The 12140-nt window shown below is 32.8% G+C and overlaps 1 protein-coding gene across 2 annotated transcripts in view; it reads left to right on the top strand.

Annotated features, from left to right (window-relative positions):
• The first annotated feature begins 8500 nt into the window (after positions 1–8500).
• LOC147078130 (kelch-like protein 36) overlaps positions 8501–12140 on the top strand; it is a 130665-nt gene continuing 127025 nt past the window's right edge. Inside the window, exons 1-2 of one of the 2 annotated variants that reach the window (XM_085961236.1) lie at positions 8501–8724; positions 9004–9055. In XM_085961236.1, coding sequence (XP_085817362.1) covers positions 9022–9055 — 34 coding nt within the window. In that variant the 5' untranslated portion in view covers positions 8501–8724; positions 9004–9021. The remainder of the gene's footprint in view (positions 8725–9003; positions 9056–12140) is intronic. The other variant, XM_085961235.1, reaches the window with a different exon arrangement.

The raw sequence follows: 12140 nt of genomic DNA, 5'->3' as shown, positions 1-12140 counted from the left end.
ACTCTAACTTTCATTAATAACTACAGTATATTATAAGTACCCATGTTCATTGAAGTGTTTGGTAGATTTTGTGAATAAAAAAACTATGTCGTGAGATTTAATTTTTATTTTGTAGTGCTATACAAATTTAGCCTAACTTCCTAATGCGCTAAGGTACCATTTTTTATTGCCTTATGTTCGCGTTCAAATACCTTAACTCAATTAAGATAGTTCTGATCTGAATTATTGTAGTACAACTATATCCTAATAGTTATGCAGAACAAGCTTAACTCAAATAAGATAGTGCTGATTTCAAATACTGTAGTGCAAAAGTAGCCTATCTGCATAAAATATGTGACGGAATATACTTTTTGGCATTTTTTTTTCACATAAACAAAGCATTTAACCAATGCATTATCATATATTTAAATCAATTTTTTTATATTTACAGTTTTCAAATTAATGACGAAATAAAGTTTAAAAGTGCTCTCCTGTAAAATGTCTAAAAATCAGTTAGGCTAGTTCTGCAATAAGGGGACGAAGTGCTCTAACAAATAAAAATCTGCAATTTTATTCTAGAACAATTATTTAATATAGAAAATGATATTAAATTTAATTCCTCTGAATAACCACCCACTACCACCAATATCTAAATTACACTCAAAATAGAAAACAATATCTTGGTAATTTGGAGAAAAATTTAATTACCATTCCATAGACAAGTAGATAAATAAAAATAAAAACCTAAAAATAGGTATACTTGATTCACATCTCGTATTTTTAGGTAGGTATCTAATATTGTATTGTTTATTCATTTTATAAAATTATAAATACACAAATCAAATCATAAAAATGTATACTGTAAGGCAAGGGAGTGCACAGAAGCCAACGTGGCTGGGGGTGGCATTTGCATGACTCTGGTGAAGCAGTAACTTGTCATATTAGATTCATTCGCGGCGAAATGAAATGCAAAATAATATATTTGATGTTAATCTACTTTTTGTCATAATTTATTTTGCTGCGTATTTTCAACTGGTTCAACTAACTTGATTGCCCTAATTGACAAAGCTTTTTTTGTCCGATCCTAAGAAGATCATAAATGGGCCCCACAGGGTGAGATTTGTATTAGCAGATTTTTGTTTTTATGAGAAATGGATGTTAGCCACTTGATCAGCCTATTAGATCTATACTCTGACTCCAAACACACCTTGAAAAACAGTATATGTATTTGACAGATCGAGGATTCAATCCTGGGACCCATGACATCATACGCCGACGCATCCATCCATCCACCTTAGTACGTTAAAATAAATTATATCCGTTATTATTTTTTTTAACTTCGACCAGAAAAAACCAAATGCATTTCATGTACCTATTTAAAACTTAAATTTGTAATTTGTTACAATGACCCAATGTAGAATGTCAAATGGTAGTTTTATATAAAAAGATTAATAATCTAACCAACTATAAAGCGCCCACGATAGTTGAGCGGCTTACGAGTCTACTTATAATGTCGTTGATCCCTGGGTCTGTCAAATACACATATTGTTTTTCAATTTGTGAAAGGCCAATTATCTTGCTTTTCAAAAATTTGCGGCATCTTACTGCGGACGTGAAGATCTCTTCGCATAAGTTTTGCTGTCCGTATGATTAGCTTCGTTTATTACATATACCTTAAATTCTTTTTATTTTTGTAATTTCCATGTGCTCTTCTCTCCCCGGCACTTTGCATTACAGTAAATTCATTAAATTCAGTCAGAGCTCACTTAGAGCGTAGCAACCTTAGTCTTGGGTATCTGCTCCCAGGACATTCCCAGTTATACATTAAATAGATGCTTCACATCGCCACTGTAGGGTCCCGTGATACGCTCGATTAAGTCTCGAGTGTGGTGTGGGGCGGGTTTGGCTTGAAGGGATTAACTTCAATGTGTGTTGGATTCAGAGTATGGACCTAATAGGTTAAGCAAGTGGCTAACATCCATTTTTCATAAAAACAAAAATCTGTTTATACAATCCTCCACTCTGCGGAGGCCAATATGATCTTATTAGGATCAGACATTGTCAAAAGAAGAAAGAATATAATTTTAACACCACATTCAGTATGATCCAACATTTTATAATAGCAAAATAAAATACGTGATCCACACGCCACTTTGTGGTGAGAAAGTGACCCGTCCCCGTCCTGTCACCGGCAGGCCAGTTGGTGTGTTGTTTTTTAATATTTTATTTTGTTTGAGTGCTCACACTACTCCTTAGAGTCGTGTCTACGCCACTGCCTCACCACACTATGTGTTCTCCACACCTAAGAATTCAGCAATGAACTGATTATGACTGACATGTAGTTTTATATTACTAATTTAGATGTTTAATTTCACATATTTGTTAAAAAAAATCATTGCTTGAGCCCGGTCTCTATCTACTTCTGCTTTGTATCGGAATCTTCAACTGCTACAAGACATCACTACTGAAATTGGCAAAAGCAACCCAGTTTTCCTCAGCTCATAGGATCTCGTTGCAGTTTCATTTCAGTGGGCATGCCTTGCATAAGAACAAGTGTCTGGGTTTAGGAGATCCCTCATTTCACCATATTGATTTGATTACACCCTATTTTCGTTGGAAATCTGTTGAGGCCCTCTTTATCCACTTCAGGATATAGACTTTTTACTTCACTTCTCTCCGTCCTTGCACTGCTGTAGACCATCAATACCACGTCCCAAAAACTATTCCATTACCTCGAAGGTTTTTCAGTTGTATATTATGATCTCCATTCACTTCATAAATCACAATCTGTCGCCTGGCATCTTCGCAATAATATGTTGGGCACATTTCTACTTCAACCAAGTAATCCTCTCCAGTATCTTGCTGCGAATCCACCCATTTATCCTCCTATCCGTTGTGATGAAAGGGAAATACTGCACTATAAAATAATCAGATATATTTTGTAATGTATATTAATTTGAAATACTTTAAAAAACTTTTAAAATTAAACATTTTTTTATTTTGATGACTGACACTGGATGTTAACTGAGATAGTTTTAGTATCGAATTCATTTTAGTATCTAAATTACTGTTACAATTTAGTATTAAAAAAAAATCTATTGTACATAGGTACTAATTTTAGTATTTTCTTGTAAATATTAATATTGATTGCAAAAAAATAAAAATACATTTTACAAAATAATTTAGCGATGCTATTTTTGGAATTGTGACAAAATAATGTTACACAAACAAATTGCATCCATTATAAATATAGCCTTATGTTGTTTTGTTCGCATAATATGATATTATGTTGTGCATGATAATTGAATGCAAGCTTGAACCTGCAGAGGTGTATTGAAATGTAAAAAAATATGTATCTCACAGTCTTTAGTTGTGTTTTCCCTTAGTGTTAAACTATAGAATATTGATTTCATATTTATTTTATATTTTTAATATTCCCATTTTTGAAAGATAATTCGAAAAGTAATGGTTTATAAAAAATTATATTAATTTGATAATTTAATATGCATATATTAAAATATTCCTCTTTTGCAGGTTAATAAAAATAAAATAAAAGCTTTAATAAATTTTAATTATTTTATCTATTATTTTTTATAATACTTCGAAAATATTGTAACATATTATAATTTTTATTCATAACAAAGTATGTTGAATATTTTTTTTTAAATGTAAATGTATTACAAAGATATTGAGGAAATCTTTCATCTGTATAGACCAGTGGTGCACAAGCTTTTTGAAAGAAGGGCCAATTTATCCATTTTCTAATTTTTCACAGGCCACAAAGGATAAAAGTGTTGAAGAATAATGATATACTAGCTGAGCCAGCTGGCTCTCGCCAGTCTGTCTCGCTAGGTCTTGCAGACAGCTTATATTATACTAGATGAGATATACATTTTATGTTTTATTTTTAATTTAATTTTTACATAATTTTATCAGCAATTTCAATCACTCTCCACTCCGCATTACGTGCTTATTTGCACTCATTGTAAAAAGATGAATTTCGGTCGCAAATCTAAACCCGTGAAAATATAATCATGTTAAATAATAAAAAATAGCATTAAGTTTTCTATTAGTGACGATTCAGATTATATACCGTTGCTACTGCATAATTTTTTCACATATTTTTATCATATTCAATGAAAAATTTGGTGATGAAGTACTTGTTATTTTGGGCCGCAACAAATGGCATTTCGGGACGCATGCGGCCCACGGGCCGCATTTGTGCACCACTGGTATAGACAGAACCTAAACATACGAAAATCAGGCAAAACAGGATTTCTCCGAATACTACTAATTTTCATACAAACTATATTTTAGTACAGTAGAACCTCGATATACCGTACAAAATGTGACAATATCCTGTTAATGTCATATATGCTTAATTCCAAATGTCATTGCTTGTAAACAATGTTCTGCTCATGATAACCACGTCATACCTCTCGCACTCGTATATTGAACGTAGCACTGACTTTTACATTTACAACGCTGGCCGCTAATTCACACTGCTGTACAGCAGTTTAATTTGTTTACCCGAAGCGAATGGATACATTTATTACTTCATTCATTAAGTTTACAATGGTTAGAAGTATATGAAGTTGACCATTGGTATCATGACTGATTTTCTTAATTTTAGACAGTTGATTATTAAAAAAAACAGTAGACTTCGTAGAAGTGTCAACAAAACTTGGTTCTTTTATTAAAGGAGGATTACTGAAAGCAAACGCGTCGACATCTAACATTAACATCTCTTCACAACATGTGTGTCTGGATATATCATCCGAAGATGAATAAACAGGATTTTGTTTATGTTTTTATATAACGGACTTTCGGCCTTAACGGACACCCCTTCACCCGCTGTTATATCGAGGTTCTACTGTACACCTATTGATAATTTTATATTAATTTGATTCAAAGTCAGTCAATCAGTCATAAGGACATGGCAGCCTTAGAGAATTTTATAATTGAATACAATCAATTTATACAATAGCTATTGTCAAAGCTTATAATAGCAAAAAATGTTAAGGTACCTCTATCTATACCATAATTTATTTTATTTTTTTATTAAATTTTACATTTTGAAAAATATCTATGGTTTTAGAGATTTTTTATTATTTATTAATAACAGTCTTATTTCAAATGTATTGTTTTATCACATTATAAATTTCATAGCTTATTTAATGTTTAGACATAAACAACTCGTATCTTTTTCTACCATTTTCATTATTTTTTCTGTAAATATTATACTTAATTATAATTTTTATAATAAATTAGCAAAATGCGTGATCTAATTATAATGTGAATATTGATTTTAGTACAATAAAATACCTTTTTTAATAATATTTTTTATTGTGTTTTATGGTGATTGTATGGACTGCCACCCTGGTGCCAGCCCAAAATTGCCCCCCCTCCCTAATACTTTTATAGAAAAGAATTTTTTAGTGGAAAGAAATCATATAACAAAAATAATGACATTTACCTATTGCATTGTAATATAACATTCTGAATTTGTAGGAACTTAAAACAATCTTGATGGAGTGTGAAACCATAATTTTATTTATAAAAAATATATTCATTGACATGGAAGAAAATTGTTCCGCAGGCGACTTTTTTTAGTATTCGTGAGAATTCGTAATTCATGAGAAAATTTGTTTTTTTATAAAATGTATCATGCCTCAGTTCATTATTTGGCGCTCTTTGTCGTATAAAGAATTATATTTTTGCATTTGTAATTATATATTTTAAAATGAGTCGCAGCTAAGTACATACTAGATTTTATTAACCTTGGCGCGCTAAAAACAAAAATAAATTATGGATAATTTTTCGAAATGTCAAGAACTTTTTTTGCTCCCTTCCTATCAAACAATTCGTCAATATGATCGACAGAACAGATTAATAAATATAATTCTGATAGGCTATACCTGCAATACAGTCAGTATTCGACGTATGACGTATTCTTGACACCTGTTTAAGTTTATCCTGTATTCTTCGGCACTCGAGATAGGTTGCCTGCTTCTCCACACCCGTTGGGTCCAGTCCAGAATTCAAGCCAAGAGCTTTTTCTATTTTATCATTTATTTCGAGTTCGTAAGGTTTTAACATGATGTTTTTAATTTTTAATCTCATGATGCTAGGTATTTATTTTCTTAAAAAATATTATTGTTTTATATACTCTGCGACACACTCAATACTCCAAGCGACCCAATTTTGGGTCGCTATACATAGGTTACAATGGGTACATGGGCATGGGACATTAATGAGCTACCTACACTATCAGAGTAATCTACGATTTATTTTGTAAATATTAAGGTTGTACCTCAGTTGAGGCACGGTCTAAAAAGATTGTGGCTAGGTGATGGGCAGATGCTGGTCGCGGGTGCAAATGACGCATGCCAAACGAAATATAATTTGTCATATAAATCCAACATATGTCCATTTCATGTTCTATTTATTGTTCTATTAGTAACAATAATAAAATATTCATCATCATCAGCCGGGGTCAATCCACTGCTGGATGAAGGCCTCCCCAAGCTTTCTCCAACTCTCTCGGTCCTGTGTCGTTCGCTGCCACGTATTTCCGCCGAACTTTACCAGTTCATCAATCCAGCGGCTCTTAGGGCGACCCTGTGGCCGTTTCGTACCCCTTGGGTACCACTGGATGACGGCATTTGTCCAGCGGCCGTCCTTTCGGCGAGCAATGTGCCCCGCTCATCTCCATTTCAGCTGTTTGGCAACGTCTATTACATCGCGTACTCTTGTCTACTTCCTAACCCATTCGTTCCTCTTACGGCCCTTTCGCGATGCCCAACATGCACCTCTCCATGCCTCGCTGTGTGACTCTTAGCCTTTGGACATCTCTCGTGTTGAGGGTCCACGTCTCGCAGCCATACGTGAGCACGGGTAGCACACATTGGTTGAACACCCTACGCTTAAGACATAATGGTAGGTATAATAATAATAATATATTCATTTACATGTTTTCTTTTTAAAGTAAATGAGTAACGTTTTTAGTCATATTTACACGATTTAAGAATTAATACGCCCGTCGCCATCACGAAACAAAGTGACGTGTTTTCAGCTCGACGTTCTCTCTCAGAATGCGAGCGAGTTCAAAATTATATAATAGTTGAAAATTATTTGCCGTTTCACTGATGTATCACCTTAAAGATAATGAGGTTTGATTTTTTTGCTTTACTGTACAAAAATCATACAGAGACACTTCAAGTTTGAGTCTCCTGCTCACAGGGCTCTAAATAAACCAGAGCGCCGTCCCAGTTCATAAAATTCCCAAAATTATCGATCCGTCTTGTAGAAAAATTAATTGGCCGTCTGAGCTAGATAAGCCATATTATAACAAAGAATCACACTTATTTTTATAAAATACACATAAAATTAGGAAACTATGTGTGTATATATATATTTATATACTTAATTTAAATATGTTCGTCAAATTATCGAGCGCTCCGGTTCGTAAATGTTTACATTTCGAGTGCTGCCCGCGCCTTAACTCATTGCCAACGTACCACATAATACGACTAAAATTAATGTCCCCAATTGCCTTCGAAATCGTCAAAAACGGCGTACTAGTCAAACCTATGCGATGTGAGCTATAATCTGTACATAGTATGGTAAACAGGTAAATCAATAATTGTCATTTTTTAATTCAACAATTTACTAACCTTCGTCCCTACGTGTAATACAGGTTTGTTCCTTTGACATTTAAACATAAGTAGGGAAAAAGAGGCGTTTTATATTAAAACAATAAAATATGTATCAATATTTGTAAAATATCTAAATCTTCAAAATTTTGTATATAGGACCTACCTACTGTGTTTTGAATAAAGTTTTTAAAAAATCACATCTTGTAAAACAACGCGTTATCGTGTCCTTAAATTTCCCGCGTTACAATTTAAAAGTTGCCATACACAAGTTTCTCTAATCCAGAGTTATCGATGTAAAGGATTTTTTTGAAACAATTAATTTCATCTTTGCTTTTTACAAGCTACATTTGAATTAAAACGAATAATCTTTTAAATCATAATCAGTATTATTAAATCTATGTCAATTTTATTGCCAATATTTAGTTGACTTAGGGGCAATTTTTTCATTTTTTAAACTCTTATACTTACAAATAAAATATGAGCCTTGTAAGTAGCTATGAGATGTGCTAGCATTGAAGTCAACTACATTTAAAAAAGCAATGATAATCAAATTGATAAAATCCACCATAATGGTGGATTGATGTTTATGAAGATAATGATTGTTAAATAATTAGCTTTGACATTGTATTCTATGAGAGAGAGAGAGAGACACGCAGTTGAATATTATCGTCACTAAAATAATGTCTATCTATATTCTATAACATAAAAAATATAAAACCTTATTAATTTTATAAAAAATTATAATAATATGAAGCTTATTCGATTAGAAAAATGTACTATTTTAAAGAATTATTTCGAAAAATATAAATTTTCATACTAAGATTAAATATCATTAAGGCTTTTTAGGGAGTCCAAACAATAATGTAGCAACACCGCCGTCTAGTGTCTGCTTGCTTGTCAAACATGGTGGCGGAGTCGTGTGTTGATATTTTGTATCTCGGTTTCTCCGGTGCCTAATGTTGTGAAAATACTTAAACCAGCGCAGTCCTTTTATTGTTTTAACCCCACAACTTAATTTGTGTTGATGTATCTTTCATCTTGACGACGGACACTCACTGGATCCGATCGCGTCTCCACTTTTTATCAGGTCCGAAATCATCAATGTTTTGACCATGCTTCCTTACACTTTGACGTGTGTTTTCAATTGAATTTATTCACCGACTCGAAGGCCGCTTTGTTCTACCATAATAATTGATATGCATAACAGCATATTTACGACATTTATCTCATGCCAAAACAATTGAACTTGTTTAATGTTAATTGTAGTGTAAAATCATTCAGTCTGGGCGCTTTGTTTCTTGCATTGTTTACGATGATTTTTACCTGTAAAACGTGTGCGCGATTTATAATTTATTTACCGTTTTAGTTTTGAATCTTCGAGATCATGGAGCAAGACACAGAGGCGTCAATCAATGAGGGTGAGTAACTTTTTTTCCTATACATTTTGCAACTGAATAAAATGCCTCGAATGTTCCAGCGTGTTATCGCGAAACGTAGAATGCCATAATTCGACCCATTTTGAAAGTACTACGATTTCCGACACGGCTACCAACAAAATATGCCGCCTAATATTTTAATTATCAAGCACTTCATCAAAATAAATATAGTACAATATACCTATTTAATTAATGACACGATACGTTTATTAATGCCACAGAAGCATATATACTAGAGATACTGGAAAAAATCACATTTGAAAAATTTGTATTTTTCCAACTAATTTTTAGATGTTTTAAGATAAATCAGATGATTTGATTACACACAATAATTTCTTAATTTATTATTAAAGAAAATCTTATCGAAAGCAGGGACAAATAATTGGGTATTAAGTAGTTATTTTTCGTTTACTAGTGCAGAAGACCATAGATAACAATAGGCATAATAGAATAATTAATAACGTTTTTCGAATTGCCATCATAAAGTATTTGCGTATACACTACAACTAAGTTTTAACAAAAAAAGGTTATTCGCATTTTGTTTGGCAGGTACATAAATAATCCACGACCTTTCTTAGAAGAAACTCGATTAGACATTTCGATAACATCAACAAGGGAACATTTTCTAATTTATATACGCATGTACACCTCTAAATCCCTCTCCGATCGTATCTATTTTTCTACATCTTCCCAATTAAAGTGACAGAAGGTTGTGAATTAAACTTTTTAAATATTGTTTTATGTTCTAAAGCTGGCATGAGCAAAATCTTTATTACAACGTTTTTCTAAGCTCGTATTCTTATTTGTCCGGTGGTTCTTTGTCTGTTACAAATCTTGCAATCGATTTTTAACTAACTTCCCGACTAGCTAGACATTTGAAACTTTTAGAATATATCAGAACACGATGCCAACGCATTTTTTAAATACTTTTAGCCATCTTTAAGTAGAATTGAATTAATTTTCAGTTAATTCTATTTTGTATGAAAAGTTATTTCGACACCATTATTGGTTGCTAGGGGTCTGGGGTCCTAGCAACTAAATTATTAATATTATATACGTGCGTTACTACGGAAATCAATATGACATGTCAAAATGACATTTCAGTATTATTTCCATCAAGTACAATTTTTTTGATCGTTTAAGCTAGTCAAGTCAGGTCAAGTTTATATGATTCAACAGAAAATTTAAAAACGTTGTACTTATATAAAAAGTTCTTTTTATCTTGTATTTTTTTTTTAATAAGCGTATGTTGAAACCACAGCACAATTTCTGGGTGAAACAGATGTAAATTATTACTCCTCGATAGTGCGACACTATATTTTGTAATTTGTATTCTTAGGCCTTTCGCTCAAGGAGAAACTAAAATCCGACGCACTGGTTGCTGATGGAACTCATAAACTGGTTGACTGATGCTTCGCACACGGCGCTACTGAAACCCACTTGCAATAATAATCTCATAACCTCAAACTGTCAACCCCACTATCTTTCCTACTTCATTCTAAGCCTTTTCCATAATATCTTTACGGGAATATTCTGACAGCCTATAATTATACAGACAAGAGTATTTCTCAACTTCTGCCGCAAATTTTAAAATAAAAATCGGTTCGCCCATCTTTAACTTTTTACGTCTTGACTTGTTATTGCTTGTTCAGTTCAGTTAAGTGCTACAAATTTTAGTAAGAAAATATGATTTTTCATCGAATCTACTGATATTGGCACCACTGTTTTGTGGGAGACTGAAAACTGAGAGACTGGGAAACTGGCAGACTGGCAAGTCGCGTCTCTTCAGTTTAGTAGTGAACGTTTTGAAACTGAGAGATTCCAGTTTTGCCGTAAGCGAGTCGTGAGCGGAAGGCCTCAGTTCAATGAAAACAAATACGAAAGACTGGCAATTTTTTTTTATTTTACCGAGGCTTTGACTACGACTCGCTATCATATCGCCTGTTCTCATCTAGAAGAGGATCCGCCGATCAGGCCCTCACTCCAATTCTGTTAAAGAACTTAACAATTCTGCTAAAGAACTTTACAATTCTGCCAAGCTCTACCGCCCTACCCACCGCCAGGGCACCACTGGCAAAGTTTACTTAGTGTGCACTATTTATGTTGCATCTTAACAGCCTACCTCCACCCTTCGCCACTGCATTGGATCCGTTGTCCTCTCATAACGTCAGCCTTTTTCGAAGGTAAAATGTTATTAAAATATTGATTAAATAAAATAAAATACAATTTAAAAAAAAACGATAAAAATTTTGTTTTAAAATTTCACCACGCAACAAAAATAGATTTGCGCCTGCCTATTTTGGGATACGCATAAATTTATTGTTAAAATATTATAGTATTATTTGCATTGTTGGAGTTGTTAAGAAAACGTTTAAATATGTTAGTTTGTTATCGTATAACTTAGATAGAATGACTGGTATAATAGATAATTAATAAATTATATTTTTTCCTTGTCTCTGCTTTTACATAATAAAACGAAATAGAATAACGTTTCGAGCATGTTTAATAAAAATGTTTCTTCCGTGAGCATAACATTATAGAATAATGGATGTCTAATTTTAATATTTAGGCTAAACGTTTCGACATTGAACTCATTTGTGAGATTGATCGATGCGCATAATCATACAATAATTGCCCTATCATTTAATATAACTATATAACTGTAACATGTACCGCACATATTTACTTAACATTTATATATGATTTATAATGTAAAGACAAAAACTTCGATGAAGTTAGGGGAGAAAAAAATTAAGCTCATTTTGAGGTAGTATTAAATTTGATGCCACATCCGTTCCTAGGCCGAATGTATAATATTTACCGACCCCAAAATCAACTGGATACATATTGTGTTTGTAGGTAAATCACAATATTACATGTGTAATATTATTATATAGTATTAGTTCTTAGGGTAGTATTTATTATGTATGTAGTAGCTATAACAATATAGAGAAATTAATACGTTTAAAAATTGGAAGTAGTTCCCGTGGGGGTAGGCAGATTGAGCGTCGCTTGGGGGCGGCAAATCGAGGAGAATCATTTGATATATGAGTATAGAAATAGCTAC

The sequence above is a fragment of the Rhyacophila brunnea genome, unplaced genomic scaffold (assembly GCF_057557595.1).
Source record: "Rhyacophila brunnea isolate RB1 unplaced genomic scaffold, BYU_Rbru_1.0 scaffold_12, whole genome shotgun sequence".
Lineage (NCBI taxonomy): Eukaryota > Metazoa > Arthropoda > Insecta > Trichoptera > Rhyacophilidae > Rhyacophila > Rhyacophila brunnea.
This window is presented reverse-complemented; position numbering and strand designations above follow the sequence as displayed.